General features: G+C 35.0%; 2 protein-coding genes across 15 annotated transcripts in view; one reads left to right on the plus strand and one right to left on the minus strand.

The window, feature by feature from the left end:
- The window catches only part of LOC137233994 (solute carrier family 66 member 3), a 64,546-nt gene that overhangs the window by 5,785 nt on the left and 41,172 nt on the right, over window positions 1-17,589 (minus strand). Inside the window, exon 6 of one of the 14 annotated variants that reach the window (XM_067757597.1) lies at window positions 14,329-14,488. The exons of the other annotated variants lie outside the window; for them this stretch is intronic. The gene's annotated coding sequence lies outside the window, so the exon portion shown is untranslated. Of the gene's footprint in view, window positions 1-14,328; window positions 14,489-17,589 lie in introns of those variants that run through there. 14 annotated transcript variants of the gene reach the window in all.
- LOC137233993 (NF-X1-type zinc finger protein NFXL1) lies at window positions 803-11,568 on the plus strand. Its single transcript, XM_067757593.1, has 11 exons — window positions 803-1,109; window positions 1,179-1,789; window positions 1,862-2,020; window positions 2,113-2,226; window positions 2,290-2,406; window positions 2,462-2,593; window positions 3,536-3,747; window positions 3,817-4,018; window positions 4,091-4,291; window positions 9,296-9,562; window positions 10,960-11,568. Exons 1-11 carry the CDS (start codon window positions 923-925, stop codon window positions 11,383-11,385), a joined length of 2,628 nt encoding a protein of 875 aa, XP_067613694.1. The 5' UTR covers window positions 803-922; the 3' UTR covers window positions 11,386-11,568.

Raw genomic sequence — 17,589 nt, forward strand, 5'->3', positions numbered from 1 at the left:
CATGTATCGCCAGTTTGCAATCAAATCCTCTGCAAATATGAAACGGTATTTCTTCCAACAATGGTCGTGCTCTGCCTACATTTTCTTCTTTGTCTACATCAAGGCGAATCCATACCAGGTGGTGGCAAAGCGAATTCAACCAATACGCCGTGCAGAAGAATGTCAAGTCAAAAGAAAATTTTTATTGATTTCTATTAACTGACATTTTGTTGTACAAGGCTTTGTATGGAAAATTATCAAGAAGAAGCAATCAGCTGTTGGGATAACCGCACTTCTATTGAATTCGCCTTGGTCTACATCTACTTATTCTAACCCAAGGCGAATCTATACTAGGTGGTGGCAAAGCGAATTCCATCAATTCGCCGTGCAAATGAATGTCAAGTCAAAAGAAAATTTTCATAGATTTCGATTAATTGACATTTTGTTGCATAAGGCTTTGTATCAAGGCGAATCCATACCAGGTGGTGGCAAAGCGAATTCAACCAATTCGCCGTGCAGAAGAATGTCAAGTCAAAAGAAATTTTTCATTGATTTCGATTAACTGACATATTGTTGTACAAGGCTTTGTATGGAAAATTATCAAGAAGAAGCATTCAGCTGTTGGGATAACACCACCTCTACTGAATTCGCCTTGGCTTTGTATGGAAAATTATCAAGAAGAAGCAATCAGCTAATGGGATAACACCACCCCTGTAATGAATTCGCCTTGGAATTTACGAAAAATAGGAAGAGACGGAATGGCCGAGGGCAAGAAATAGGTACATTGGCAAATTGCAGTTCTGCCAGCTGGTGTCTGTTGTCAGCTGGTGTCTCTTATTATCTATCCTCTTTGGTAAAGTAGTCGATACGTTTACAATTGTCCTAATCAACAATTTTTAAAATAACACGTCAGGAATATAAGAAATAATCAAAAAATAAAAAAATGTCTGGATTTTCTAATAAAAAAAGGAGTGCAGGCACTGCAGAATCTACACAGCAAAAGCCTAATGGCATTAAGCGTTTTGAACAATCTCATGCCAAACACATTGCTGCTGCTCAAAAAGTTCTTGAACAGTACACACCTAGCTCAGACGAAGATGAGGAGGAGTTGGATGAAGGACAAATTTTGGGTAAACTATAGCGAATTATATCGTAATATACAGATATATATATATATATTATAATGTATACACCCCTAGATTCCCTTTATAAACATTATAAACCCGAAGCCGACGTTACTGGTACTTCAGCGCTTGTACCACAAAAGACTGCCTCTTTCTTTGAAAATGCTCTGCATTCAGGATCAGCAACATGTCTAATATGTATTGGTAGTATAAGACGAGCTGAAGCGATATGGGCTTGCAAATATTGCTATTGCTTTTTTCACCTCAACTGCATTCAACGCTGGTCGAAAGATAGTATTGCACAATTAAAAGCAAAATTGCAGCCCAATGTCCAAGGTTATTACAACAATTTGGGTGAATTTGTGCCACCAAAACATAATCGCACACTACAATGGAGCTGTCCACAGTGTCGGAAAAATTATACCCCTGAAGAAAGACCCACCGAGTATAAGTGTTTTTGTGGTAAAGAAACAAATCCACAAACAACACCATTTCTTTTACCCCATTCATGTGGAGAATTGTGTGGTAAATTGTTGCAACCAACATGTGGCCACACTTGCATGCTACTCTGTCATCCAGGGCCATGCCCACCTTGTTCGCAATATGCCAATACAAGTTGTATGTGCGGTAAATCGACAAAGAAATCTGTACGTTGTATAGATAAAGAATGGAAATGCAATAGAAAGGTGCTTTGTTTTAGCAAATAAGAAACGCAATTGGTTGCCGTTTAGTATTATTATAATTGTTTTGTTTTTTAGTGTAATGAAATACTGCCTTGTGGCGAGCATAAATGCAAAGAATTGTGCCATAAGCCAAATCAGTGCCCACCGTGTACTAGTACTAGTATGCAATCATGTGAATGCGGAAATGAAGTCAAGAAACGTAACTGTTCAGAACTAAAATGGCATTGTAATAAGGTACACAAACAACTGTCTTAAATATTAAAAATAATCTAGTTTATATTGCTGAAAGATTATCATTTATAATATCATTGCTTTGTAATGCTCAGGTATGCGGCTCTAAATATTCGTGTGGTTCACATACTTGCAAACGTATCTGTCATTCTGGACCTTGTGGCTACTGTCCATTAAGTTTGCCACGTTCCTGCCCATGTGGAAAAACTGTATGAAAAATAAGTATATATTTTCATTGTAACTCTTGTTTATTCTATTTAATTCTTCTTTAGCAAAAAGTGTTGCCGTGTACAGAAGCTATTGAGCCTTGCGGCGATACATGCCAAAAGCTATTGACTTGTGGTCTACATACTTGCACGCAACGTTGTCATCGAGGTGAATGTAATTTGGTAAGCAATTTCTAATAAAAATGTATACTTCATTTAATTTCCGCTTTCCATATAGTGTATAATCATAACAAAAAAGAAATGTCGCTGTGGAATGCATGAAAAAGAATTGCCTTGTTGGAAAAGTTTTACGTGTGAAACGAAGTGCAAACAAATGCGAGATTGCGGGAAACATGCATGCAATAAAAAGGTAAACAAAAGCCATGTTAAAATTGTCGTATTTGACTGCAGACAGCAAGGTATACGCAATCACGCAAAAATTGTGAATACCCAAAGCAATATGTGTAGTTTCGAGCCCTGTTGTTGTTGTTGTAGAGATAAGGTTGCTTCCCGAAGGCTTTGGGGAGTATTATCGATGTGATGGTCCTTTGCCAGATACAGATCCAGCACGCTCCGCTACCACAGCACCATTAAGGTGCTAGCCCGACCATCTCGGGAACGATTTATGTGGCCACATTAAACCTTCAGGCCATTCCCTCCCTCCCTACCCCCAAGTTCCATGAGGAGCTTGGGGTCGCCAGAGCCTCGTCTGTTAGTGAAACAGGATTCGCCGCGGATAGGTGAGGTTGACAATTGGGTTTGGAGAAGCTATATATTGCGCTGGCAACCTGAAGGGTTGCGCTACACAGCCCCTTGAATCTGGTATTTTAGTCGCCTCTTACGACAGGCATACCTACCGCGGATATATTCTGACCCCCTAACCCGCTGTGGTTTCGACCCCTCGTTGTTGTTGTTGTTTTTGTAGCGATACGGTTACTCCCCGAAGGCTTTGGGGAGTGTCATCGATGTGATGGTCCTTTGCCGGATACAAATCCGGTACGCTCCGGTACCATAGCACCATTAAGGTGCTAGCCCGACCATCTCGGGAATGATTTATAAGGCCACATTAAACCTTCAGGCCATCCCTCCCTCCCCACCACCAAGTTCCATGAGGAGCTTGGGGTAGCCAGAGCCTCGCCTGTTAGTGAAGCAGGATTCGCCGCGGATAGGTGAGGCTGACAATTGGGTTTGGAAAAGCTATGTATATATTGCGCTACACAGCCCCTTTAATCTGGTATTTTAGTGTTTTCGACAGTATTCATATAAAATTTCTATTTCAATATTGCTATTTCATATTGCCTAATGTTTCCAGTGTTGCGATGGTCGCACATGTTCGCAATGTGATAAAGTGTGCGGCAAGCCACTTAGCTGCCAAAAGCACAAATGTCAATCGATTTGCCATGAAGGTCCATGTTATCCATGTAATCAGCAATCGCAGGTGAACTGTCGTTGCGGTAAAACTTCTAAACGTGTGCCATGCGGACGTGAACGTACAGCACGTATTATGTGTATGGAAATATGCCGGTATGTACATTTTAAAGTTCATCTATAACCAAAATTGGGCTTATTTAAAACTTAATTATTTATCCTCAGTATTCCGTCAAAATGTCATCATCCCAACACACATCGCTGTCACAAAAATGATTGTCCACCATGTAATCAAAAATGCGGACAGCCAAATAATACCACTGGATGTGAGCATATTTGTGAAGCTAAATGTCATGCAGCTGTTAAAGTTCCTAAACAAAATCCAACAAATGGTCAAGTTGCTAATGTGTGGAATATAACTAAAAAGGTATTCATTCTATTCCGAGTTTATGTTTAATAATCAAATTTTCATAAATAAATCTGTTCTTTATTTGTATAGTTTGAATTCAAATCACTACCACATCCACCCTGTGAAAAACCTGTTACCGTTACTTGCATTGGTGGTCATGAAGTAGCCAATTGGCCATGTTCGAATTCTAGGCCATCATCTTGTCAACGTCTATGTAATCGGTCACTTCGTTGCGGTAACCATAAATGTGAGCTTGTATGTCATTCCGTGCCCGATATACAGGATATGAAGGTATAAAAATTTCTTTTGAAAAGCTTTTTTTGGGTTATTTATTTAATTTAGATTTATTGTTAGATTTATTGAGCTAAAAGGCTTCAAGATGAATAAAACGTATTTTTTTGTTTATATTCATTTATAATTTATTTGGTCGAAGTCGAAATATCGACCAATAAATTATAAATGAATACTTACTTACTTAATTGGCGCTTAATCGTCTAAACGGTTATATATAAATGAATATATATATATATATATATATATATATATATATATATATAAATGAATATAAACAAAAAAATAAGTTTTATTCATCTTGAAGCCTTTTAGCTCAATAAATCTAACAATTTACAATATTCAAGGCTATTAACTTGTATTAAAAATATTTAGATTTATATTATTTTAAATTCGAAAGTACTACACCTTTTCCAGTTTAAGTTCAGAAATTTATAACTCAAGTTCAGAAAATTACAGTTCAAGTTCAGAATTTCCAATTTAAATTCAGAAATTTACAATTCAAGTTCAGAAAATTACAATTCAAATTCAGAAAATTATAAGTAGGGTGCTATTTTTCAAAGTTACTCCAATTCATAATACGTAATGCAATACTAATATGTTATTTGCGGAAGTGTTGATGCTTCGTTGGCAATGGTGGCTTGGATATACTGTACCCCAAGTTTTCTCCAAGGCGTGTACATACCGAGCTAAGAAATCAAACGGAGGATAACTCTTTGCAACAAGTGCAAGAGGACGTTCTGGCCATGAAAGTACTTCAGTCGACACCGCAGTTAGGAAGCAGTGGAAGGGAGAGATCTCCACAGAGTTGCGTGAGGAAGGTAGAGGAAGACTTGATCTGTGCATACAGTACTTATACGTTACTTGCGGGATTGTGGACGCTCCGTTGATTTCGTCATCACTGCTGTCATACTCATTGCATATCAATGCTTGTGACCTTTAGAATATAGCTGGATGCCCTTGTAACTGGCCTCTTATGAGAGGGGAGAGAGAAGAGAGGTAGTGGTTTTTTCGCTATCTCCTTCATGTGTGCGAAATTGATTTTAATTAGTTAAGAAGTCCAATGCTTTCTTAACAGATAGTATGCCTTCATATCCTTGAATCAGATTATTAGCGCTAACATTTACCATGTTACATACTTTAATTGCATGAAAGAAAAAAATCCTGACAAACTTTCTGAACTTGAATTGAAATTTTCGGAACTTGAATCGTAATTCTCTGAACTTAAATTGTAATTTTCTGAACTTAAATTGGAATTTATGAACTTGAATTTTAACTTTCTGAATATGAATTGTAAATTTCTGAATTTAAAATGGGTTTTCTAAACTTGAATTAAAAGCTCTGAACTTGAATTGTAAATTTCTGAACTTGAATTGTAAATTTCTGAATTTAAATTGGAAATTCTGAACTTGAATTGTAATTTTGTGTACTTAAACTTGAAAAGGTGTAGTTCTTAACTTAAGTTTTTTTAATAATAGTAGATGTGAACTCTAAAGACTCCAATAAAGATATATAAAGTGAGAAGGAAAAAGGGACCAATATTGCTCAAAAAGCGATTCTAAGAAGAGTCTGGAAGGCCCCAATAAGGCTCCTGAAATTAACCAGACAATGGTTCTGGAGTGAATCCAAAATCTTTCCAAAATATTATTTTGAAACTTTTTGTAGTCTGTCTATGACTTCTTTCGGTACACCCTCGTAGAACGGTTTTTGGAGTCCAAAAAGCGATTACTTCTAAAGATTATGAATTTTTATTTATTTTGTATGTCTAGTAACGGAAATGCTTAATACAGACACATATATGTATATTAAAAATCCATTTAAACTGAAGCTATAAAATGGAATACATTAACAAAGAAAACTATTATTACATATTGAGTAGTTTTATAATTGAATATGAAAGGCATGTTTTAAGTCAGAGAAATCAATATCCAAAACATTTAAGAAACAGTTAGGGCTCTACTGATGGTCGCTATAAACAGTTCTACTCAGTCCAACGAAAAATATTTATCAACGAAGAGATCTGCAGGGAGTATTTATGTATAGCCTTTCTAGAAGTGACGCGTTGTTAATTTTGCCCATGATAATGTCGAAGATGAACAACGAAGCCAACAAAATTCTGCGGTTGTTTAAAGATAGCAATTGGCAACGAGAGTCATACAGCCGAATAGGTTCAGACGTATCTAAGTGCAATGCGCAAAAAAATTTGTTGAATCCTCTCCAAGCGTTTAATGTGGACCGCGTGGAAAGGACGCCTCACATATCCAACCATCGCAAGCGCGTTAGAAATTGTGAATGGTGCATGGTAAAATTAAACTTGTAGTCAAAGTATACACCCAAAATCTTTAACTTCAGGAATAAAGCTGAGATAAGAGTCAGCAAAATAATATGATGTATGAAGAGGCCTCAATAGTTTATCATAGGTCAAAGTGTTGTTGTTGTTTTTGTAGCAATAAGGACACTCGCCGAAGGCGTTGGTGAGTGTTATCGATGTTGATGGTCCTTTGCCGGATGTAGATCCGGTACGTTCCGCTCAGGATTCGCCACGGGTATGTGAGGTTGACAATTGGGTTGGAGAAGCTATACATTGCGCTGGCAACCCCTTGAAAGGGTTGCGCTACACAACCCCTTTGAATCAATTGGTATTTTAGTTGCCTCTGACAGGCATACCTACCGCGGGTATATTCTAACCACCTAACCTGCTGGGTCACAGTATGACACTTGCTTATATTGAGGAATAGGCGGCTTTTAACGCAACAGCTATAAAGCATATTGATCTCTAATTGAAGAACATCAACATCATTATAAAAACTGATAGATTATGAGATCATCAGCATACAGCAGAAATTTTGCAGTTGGAAATCAGCTAATGTCGTTAATGAGCAAGGTAAATACTACCCTGAGGCACTCCACAAGTGGCGCGTGTGATTGGGGCATATCCGGTGCTACTAAAATAAAGCTTATCCTTGACAATACATTGAAAGACCTTCGAGGTCGTAGAATCTTTGGAAATAGGCCTGTAATTTGGACAACTACTTTTGTTGCCAGATTTAAATATGGGAGTTACGGTTGCTTGCTTCCAATAATCAAAAAACATGACCGAGGCCAAATTTCAATCAGTTTCTTCAACCACCTCAGCGGGTTAGGGGGTTAGAATATACCCGCGGTAGGTATGCCTGTCGTAAGAGGCGACTAAAATACCAGATTCACGGGGTTATGTAGCGCAACTTTTTCAGGTTGCCAGCGCAATATATAGCTTCTCCAAACCCAATTGTCAAACACATCTTCGAGCGGGATTCGCCCGTTTCACTAACAGACGAGACGCTGGCGACCCCTAGCTCCTCATGGAACTTGGAGGTGGGGAGGGAAATGTGGCCATATAAATCGTTCCCGAAATGGTCGGGCTAGCACCTTAATGGAGCTGTGTTACCGAAGCGTACCGGATCTGTATCCGGCAAAGGACCATCACATTGATAACACTCCTCAAAGCATTCGGGGAGTAACTTTATCGCTACAACAACATCAACAACATGATCGAGGCCAGTAATTTATTGAAAATACTCATCAATGGTCGTATTAGCGAGTAGCAATTTTTAAATAGAGAAACCGAAAAACCGGCAGAATCAGACCTAGAGGAATTTTTTAGTTTCTAATCCCCTTAACTTAATTTTCCTCTGTGAGAGAAAGTGACCCAAAATTGTTAAAAGAGTGAGATTCAATTAAAAGACGTTATATTTTCTCAGTCCTCTTCAGGTAAGAAGAAGAAGTCAGCAAAAATATTCGCAGCCTCATTAACAGAGGAAGTAGCATCATTGTAGCAAACTGATTTGGGTATGCTAGAAGAGCTCTTCATGAAATTCATGTACTTCCAGAAGCTCTTAGTGTTCTTAATATTTACTTCGAAATTTCTGATGGAATTAAGTTTTAGTTCCACTTGCCGTATTATGTGATGGGATTATTATTTGAAGAAACTTTAGTAAAGCTTCCTTCATAGTTTCGGTCAAGTGCGGTAATAGTACAAGTTGGAGTAAAGTTGGAGATCGTTACATAGCTTATTTTATTCAGATTCCAGCTTATTAGGAGCTTGTATTTAATTTTGGTTTTAAAGTTATATGCGTAAAATAATATATTTATGCTTTCAAACACTTAACACATATGTTTATACTCAGCGTGCTTTGCACATAGAGTATATTAACTTTGATTGAATAACGGTTAATTCTACAGGTATAAAGGAATCGAAATAGACTTCCATATATCGAAATCATCAGTATCGAAAAAAAATTTCATTGAGCCATGTCCGTCCGTCTGTCCGTTAACACGATAACTTGAGTAAATATTGAGATATCTTCACCAAATTTGGTACACGAGCTTATCTGGACTCAGCATAGATTGGTATTGAAAATGAGCGAAATCGGATGATAACCCTGCCCACTTTTTATATACATAACATTTTGGAAAACACAAAAAACCTAATTATTTAGTAAATAATACACCTAGAATGTTGAAATTTGACGAGGGGACTGATATTGAGACTTTCGATACAAATTTGAAAAAAAATTTAAAATGGGCGTGGCACCGCCTACTTGTGATAAAATCAATTTTACAAATATTATTAATCATAAATCAAAAATCGTTAAACCTATCGTAAGAAAATTCGGCAGAGAGTTTGTCTTTACTATGAAGAATGCTTTGAAGAAAAATTTACGAAATCGGTTAAAGATTTTTAAAAGGGTCGTAGACGAAAATAATAAGCTATAACTTAGCAAAAAGTAGTTTTGAATGAATATATTTCACATATCAAGTTTTATTGTAAGAGGAAATGTGGAGACATTTTTTTTAAACGGACGATGCCAGGGGTTATGTAGAAAAGTAACTTATCTGAAATGAAATGTGCAATTGAAGCTCACGCTGAGTATATAATGTTCGGTTACACCCGAACTTAGACACCTTTACTTGTTTTGATTAATATTTGTATGCCTTTATTATATCTTCATATCATTTTTCCAGGAGCAAATCGGTTGTGCTCGATGTCAGCAGGGCTGTTTTATACCACGCCCTGAAGGTTGCGTTCATCCTTGTCCACGTCCATGTCACCCGCCGCCATGTCAACCATGCGATAAATTAATTAAAACAAAATGTTATTGTGGCCTAACGCAAGTAATTTATAAATGTTCCGAATATTTTGTTAACGAAGGTGTTGTAGGCAAAACAAAAGAGGAAATCAGTGCACAACAAGAACGCTTAAAAAGTTGTGGAAATCGTTGTCTCAAGAATGTAAGTTTAGACGCCTCATTATACTCAGCTGAGCAGAGCTCACAACTCACGATAACTTGAGTAAATTTTGAGGTATCTTAATGAAATTTGGTATGTAAGTTCCTGGGCACTCATCTCAGATCGCTATTTAAAATGAACGAAATCGGACTATAACCACGCCCACTTTTTCGATATCAAAAATTTTGAAAAACTGAAAAAGTGCGATAATTCATTAGCAAAGACGGATAAAGCGATGAAACTTGGTAGGTAGGTTGACCTTATGACGCAGAATAGAAAATTTGTAAAATTTTGGATAATGGGCGTACTACCGCCCACTTTTAAAAGAAGGTAATTCAAAAGCTTTTCAAGCCGTAATTTGGCAGTCGTTGAAGACAACATGATAAAATTTGGCAGGCACGTTACTCCTATTACATATGTGCTAAGTAAAAATTAGCAAAGTCGGATGACGAACACGCCCACTTAAAAAAAAAAAATGTAAGTCAAATTTTAGCAAAAAATTTAATATATTTACAGTATATAGGTAAATTATGTCAACATTCAACTCCAGTAATGATATGGTGCAACAAAATACAAAAATAAAAGAAAGTTTCAAAATGGGCGTGGCTCCGCCCTTTTTCATTTAATTTGTCTAGAATACTTTTAATGCCATAAGTCGAACAAAAATTTACCAATCCTGGTGAAATTTGGTAAGGGCATAGCTTATCTGACGATAACTGTTTTCTGTGAAAATGGGTGAAATCGGTTGAAGCCACTCGGTCACGGCCCTTCCTCTTGGCCGTTAACACGATAACTTGAGCATCGATATATCTTTACTAAACTTAGTACTTATCTCGAATTACTTTATCTTGATATTAAAAATGGGCGAAATCCGACTATAACTACGCCCATATTTTCGATATCGAAAATTTCGAAAAATGAAAAAAATGCCATAATTCTATACCAAATACGAAAAAAGGGATGAAATATGGTGATTCTGGGTCACCCTGGTCCACATTTTGGTCGATATCTCGAAAACGCCTTCACATATACTACTAAGGGCCACTCCCTTTTAAAACCCTCATTAATACCTTTAATTTGATACCCATATCGTACAAACGTATTCTAGAGTCACCCCCGGCCCACCTTTATGGCGATATCTCGAAAAGGCGTCCACCTATAGAACTATGGCCCACTCCCTTTTAAAATACTGTTAAATACCTTCCATTTGATACCCATGTCATACAAACACATTCCAGGGTTACCCTAGGTTCATTTTCCTACATGGTGATTTTCCCTTATTTTGTCTCCAAAGCTCTCAGCTGAGTATGTAATGTTCGGTTACACGAACTTAGCTTTTCTTACTTGTTTTTACTACCTTCAAACACTTGTAATGCCTGTTTTTATACACACACACACAGTTTCCATGCGGTCATCGTTGTCATACACCATGTCATGCCGGCAAATGTCCTAATCCGGAATTATGTCGCAAAAAAGTACGAATTTATTGTGAATGTAAACGTTTGAAAATAGAAATCGCTTGTGATCGACAACGTGCCAGCGGCCAAACAACAATACCATGCGACATAAATTGTGTTGAAACGCAAGCCAAATTAGCCGAACAGCAAAGGCATGAAGCAGAAAAATTACGTCAATTGGAAGAAGCTAAAAATCGTGCTGAAGTTGAGCAATTCGATAAAAGATTCAATAAACGCAAATACAAAGAACGCAAAGTTGTTGTGGAAACGAGAAAAAAGCAGATAAATTGGCAATTAATAGGAATTTATGGTGGAATTGTAGTTGCGATTGGTCTTGCGATTGCGGTGGCATTTTATGCGGAAAGTTAAACATTTTAGGCTGCACACAAAAATAGTTTGCGTAGAACAAAAAAAAATTGTTTTATCATTTCTCACATTCGATCATAAAAAACTCTCGCTGTTCTTTATGATCCTTTTATAACTTTTTATTTTCTCTTCAGTCAATAATCTGTTTCGAGTGTAAATAAACATAGATATTGGCTTTATTAATAATAGTTGTTATTCAATTATAACTTGTGTTTATTAGGGAAAAACTAAGAAAAGTGAAACATTTACTGTCATATTCCGATGGTAGCATTTTAAAAACCGCCACGTAATCATCATCAGGCGATTTTGTAATATTTTCAAAGGTTTCACCGAGATTCGAACCATGGATAACTCGGCTGAAACTGAAGCTGCCTAACTACTATACCATTTTCAGTTGTAAATGAGAAAGCGTCAGATATAAATGCGAAAGCGTCATATGGAAAGGAGAATAGTCAATTGTAAATGCGAAAGCGTCACTTCGATATGAAAATAGTCACTTGTAAATGAGAAAACTGTAAATGAAATTTCGACAGCGTCAATTTTAATTGAGAATAGTCAGTTGTAAATGAGAATAGTGAATTGCAAAAACAAAGCGTCATTTGGAAATGAGAATTGTTAATTGTAAATGCGAAAGCGTCACATGGAAATGCGAATAGTCACTTGTAATGAGAATTGGAAATGAGAATTGTTAATTGTAAATGCGAAAGCGTCACATGGAAATGCGAATAGTCACTTGTAAATGAGAATAGTGAATTGTAAATGCGAAAGCGTCATTTCGAAATGAGATTAGTCAATTGTAAATGCGAAGGCGTCATTTGAAAATTAGAAAGCGTCAGTTGTAATTTCGAAAGCGTCAGTTGTAAATGCGAATAGTCAATTGTAAAAGCGAAAGCGTCATGTGGAAATGAGGATAGTCACTTGTAAATGAGAAAGCATCAAATGAAAATGCGAAAGCGTCATTTGTAATTGAGAATACGTACTCAGTTATAAATAAGAAAGTATCACTTGAACATGCGAAAGCGTCATATGGAAATAAGAATAGTCACTTGCAAATGACAAAGCAGATCCAAACTAATTGCTTAAATAACTTAAAACCGTGGTTAGCTTTTAGGATGGTATTTAACCACTACCTATTTACTTCACTAAAATAACACTAGGTATTAATAAGGCTTTGTTTATTATTCCCATTGTGTCCCACGGACTTCGGACTCCTTATTTAAACTTTTACATAAACCACTTTACAATTACAAAGTTTTTGCAAGTAAGTTATAAATACATTATTATTATTATTATCATCATAGTTTACAAATAAATTTATAAACTATTTTTGGTTAGGGTACCTGGTTACTGAGACCATATGGTTCCCTGCAATTAAACATATTGGTATGTAAGCTAAGTGTATATTGTCTTAACTTAAAGGGTATTTATTTTTCGTTGCTGTGTTAAGTAGTGTGGTAGACGTTGTGGGTTATAAATACATATTTGAATTTATTTATAAGTATATCGGTAACTGACCAAATAAAAACTTATAACCGAACTTTTCGAGCGCTACCAAAATGGAGTTTAAAGACAATTGTGCTGTGTGCGTAAATAAAATGCAAATCAAGTCCGTTGTTCGCCTATTACCATGTGCGCATCTCTTTCATAGGCAGTGCATTGAACCCACACCAATTTGTAGTTATTTTCATTGCTCGATATACTATTTATTACACGTTTTTTAAATTCAATGTTTAAAGTACTCAATAAAACGAATTTCGCATTTTCAATTGAAAATTTTTATTCTTAATAACTTTCGCATCTTCACTTAATGCTTTCTGCTTCAAAATTTACTCACTTTTGTCATTTCTATATAACTCTTTCGCATTTACAATTTACTATTCTCATTTCCATGTAGCTCTTTCGCATTTTTAAGTGATACTTTCTTATTTATAATTGACTACGTATTCTCAATTAAAAATGATGCTTTCGCATTTTCTTTTGACACTTTCTAATTTACAAGGGACTATTCTCATTTACATATGACGATTTCGCATTTACAATTGACTATTCTCATTTACAAGTGACTATTCTCAATTACAATTGACGCTTTCGAATTTTCAAATGACGCTTTCTCATTTGCAAGTGACTGTTCTCATTTCAATGTGACGCTTTCGCATTTACAATTGACTAATCTCATTTCCAAATAACGCTTTCGAATTTACAATTCACTATTCTTATTTCCAACTCACTATTCTCAATTGCAAATGACACGTTCGCATTTACAATTGACTACTCATATCGAAGTGATGCTTTCGCATTTACAATTTACTGTTCTCAATTACATATAACGCTTTCTTATTTACAACTGACAAAACTCATTTACAGTTTACTAATCTTGTTTTCAATATACACTTTCTCATTTTCAAGTAACTATTCTCATTTTCAAATGACGCTTTCTCGTTTTAAAGTAACTATTCTCATTTCCAAATGACGCTTTCTCATTTACAACTGGAAATGGTGTAGACTATTCTGGTTTTAGTTGTTTTCTTTTTGGCTTTCGTAGTTGAAATTCGAGCCTCCTTACCATATTAGTTTAATTACTCCGTTTAGATGAAAAAATTAAGACGTGGTCTACATTCTTTTTTTCATTTGCAATAAAAATGTGTCAAAAGAACGATCTTCCAAAAAAATTAAAAGCGATAAATTACACAGGAACAAAAGTTGGCGCATCTGGCAACTGGCCTAGTGTTTTTCAGTTTAGCCCTAACCTCAAAACAGGATTAAAAAGTTCGAACAGAAAACAAGTTATACAATCCACGTGAGAAAAAAAAATCGGACCACGCCTTAAGTTTTGCTTTTTAAACACGAAAATATATATACATATATCCATTAGGATGGGTCCGAATTCGAGCTTCGGAGTAGCTCCTATGATTCAATCGCTTTAAAAAAATTAGTTTAGTCAAATTCTCAACCCAGTGCTGTAGAACTTATGATAGCTGCACATTTTATTATTGTATTTTTCATTTGGAAGTGTTTGAGAGAGCCAAGTGTTCGAAAAATATGCACTACGGTGAATTGTAGAAGTATAATCTTCCAAACGCATGAGTGTAATTTTACACGAAGTAAGCTTCATTAAAAAAATTTAAATTTATTTCATTTAAATTTTATGTTAAATTAAAAATATTAAATAATAAATTTCTTAATCAAAATACATTATAAAATATAATGGCTCATTCCATTTCAAGACACCCGGTCCGCGCAAGAGATGATTTTTGATTTCGATGAAATTTTTATATGTTGTTCTTTGGTCAAAATAATGAAACACGTGTTTTTTTTGCCTCAAAAACATTTTTTTTTGGGTTGATCGGCAATTGAATTCGATAAAATGCAATCGATATTTCATTCACCATTTTTTTCAACTGTCAATAACTTTGTTAACCGATTCTCATGATTTTTTCTTTGAAATATTCATTATTTTATTTACTTTTATATAAATTTATAAACAATGCCATATAGTTTAGAAATGTTTTTTTAGTATTTAGTAAAAATTTATGACTTTTTTCTAAAATTAATATTTCAAAAAAAGTAAAATTTTTTTTTTCGTTTAAACTTATTCTATATCGAGTGAACAGTTTGTTTCCACTTGGCTAAATGCCTATTAGCCAAAATTCGTTGTTTTCGAGATAAGAATTTTTGAATATTAAAAATTTTTCCCCGAAATATTGATGCAATGCATAACTGCATAAAGGGCGATCAATGCCAAATGCTTAAAATTAATAAAAATATCACATTTATTATGGAAAACATTCATTTCTTATCATTTTTCAGAATTACAGTGATTTTGTAACAGGACATGGCAAAGGCTCTTGTGACGGTATTGGAGGTTTATTGAAATATTTTGCCATATTCTGAAAAATAACAACAAATGAAAGTTCAATAATAAATGTGTTATTTTAATTAATTTTAAGCATTTGGCATTGATCGCTCTGTATGCTGATATGTATTGCATCAATAGCTGTGTTTTTTTCACATCTATATACGTTTACGCTTAAACTTTATATGGACTGCCAAGCGACAAACTTTAAATACACCTCTGAAATTGCTACGCATAAAATTAGTACTACTAAATTTCAATACGCATTATACTCAGATGTAACTGAAATATGTGTCTATGTTTCACCCTCTGCACTAATTCTATGTATTCTACAGGGATGCACCTTAACGTTAAGCTAATCGTTTATCAAAAAATTTCCACCGTTTCCGTTGAAACACTTCGAAATATTATCGATAAAGAAATTATCAAGATAAATTGTATCTCGTTTTTAACCGAAACGAAAAGCTTTCGTTAACGTTAAAAACGTTAACGAAAACGTGATACTTTATGTTTGAATTGTGCTGGCAATGCTATAGCCATGGTGAAGCCGTAAGGTGGCAACAACGAGCGCACATACACACACAAACTCTATGTAATTTGTTTGTGTAATTCGTTGGTGGTAATGTCAAAAATACTCTGAGAAATGTTCGTACTGTCAAAATTCATGAGAAAAGTTGCAATCAGCTTGGATAATGCTTTCACCTTTAATGACTCCGCCATCAATCAGCTTTGCCAGCATAGTTTGAAATTAATAATCAACATAAACGATTTGATTTCGTTTTGATATGGCAGAAAACGAAACGAAATCATTTCGTTAATTTGACGATCTTAACGTTAATAAACGAAACGAAATGACTTCGTTTCGTTTATTAACGTTGATTATCGTAACGAAATGATATCGTTTCGTTGGTTAAGCATGCCTGGTATTCTATGCGTGTCCACTATTTATCACAACTGATTCAGCTATATGTTATAAACAGAAATACAACAGAGGCTTTTCGGTACACCCTGTGTTGTAGCTAGTTGTTTAACGACTGCCGCTAGATGGGTCTCCTTAGCATTATCTAAGCGAGGGTAGGCTTTTTTTCACGCGCAAACGAAACGTATACACGTATAAAAAAAACACGGCTAATAAATGGCGAAAAAAAGTTTAATATTCAAAAATTCATATTTCGAAAACAACGAGTTTTGGCTAATAGATATTTACCCAAGTTGAAACATAAACTGTTCACTCGATATACAAAAAGTTTAAACAAAAAAAAATTAACTTTTTTTGAAATATTAATTTTTGAAAAAAAAGTCATAAGTTTTTACTAAATACTAAAAAAAAACAAATATTTTTTTAACTATATGCTATTGTTTATAAAATTAAAAGTAATAACGAGCATTTCAAAGAAAAAATCATGAGAATCGGTTAATTTTTGACAAAGCAATTGAATGCTGTTATGCATTGCATCAATATATGGGAGGAAAAAATGTTTAATATTCAAAAATTCATATCTCGAAAACAACGAGTTTTGGCTTATAGGCATTTGGCCGAGTTGAAATATGAACTGTTCACTCGATATAGAAAAAGCTTAAACAAAAAAAGATAACCTTTTTTGAGAAATAAATTTTTGAAAAAAGTCATACATTTTTACTAAAAAAATTTTTTGTTTTAAACTATATGCTTTGTTTATAAATTTATATAAAAGTAAATGTAATAACGAACATTTCAAAGAAAAAATCATGGGAATCGGTTAATTTTTGACTGAAAAAATAGGTGAATAAAATATCGATTGCATTTTATCGAATTCAATTGCCGATCAACCCGAAAAAAAATTTTTTTGAGGCAAAAAAAACACGTGTTTCATTATTTTGACCAAAGAACAACATATTAAAATTTCATCGAAATCAAAAATCATGTCCTGCGCGGACCGGGTGTCTTGAAATGGATTGAGCCTAATGTTTTTAAACTTTATAATTTGTATAGCAAATTTGAGCTAGTCCTTTGTCACTTTGTACATATTCAATGAATATATGTACATTAGGGCGGGTCTATTTAAATATCGCTCATTGCTCTGTGAAAGTCGTATTCTAGGGACCAAAATAAGAAACTTTGCCGAAGGAACCATACCATACTAAAACGAATTCTGATGTCCCCCCTTTGGGTCGAACTTTTGGGTAGGGGCAATTTCAATTCTACCTGCTGTGTCTTGTGGTGGCTTAAAAAAAAATAACACAAGCAATTTTACGATCTGCAATTGTGTCACAGTGATACCTTCATTTTTTAAAACGGTTGAATAAAAAACCCACACAACTATGTTTACGACATGCAAATGCATCACAGTGATGCCTTGGTTTTAAAAGGGGGT

This window comes from Eurosta solidaginis, chromosome 5 (genome assembly GCF_040869045.1).
Source record: "Eurosta solidaginis isolate ZX-2024a chromosome 5, ASM4086904v1, whole genome shotgun sequence".
NCBI lineage: Eukaryota > Metazoa > Arthropoda > Insecta > Diptera > Tephritidae > Eurosta > Eurosta solidaginis.

Bases quoted from the DNA above. Each gene is read 5' to 3' on its own strand.
- LOC137233993 (XM_067757593.1), top strand. From the start codon at position 923: ATGTCTGGATTTTCTAATAAAAAAAGGAGTGCAGGCACTGCAGAATCT. The intron at 2,407-2,461 runs GTAAGCAATTTC...CTTTCCATATAG, and splicing joins ATCGAGGTGAATGTAATTTG to TGTATAATCATAACAAAAAA. The intron at 9,563-10,959 runs GTAAGTTTAGAC...ACACACACACAG, and splicing joins GAAATCGTTGTCTCAAGAAT to TTTCCATGCGGTCATCGTTG.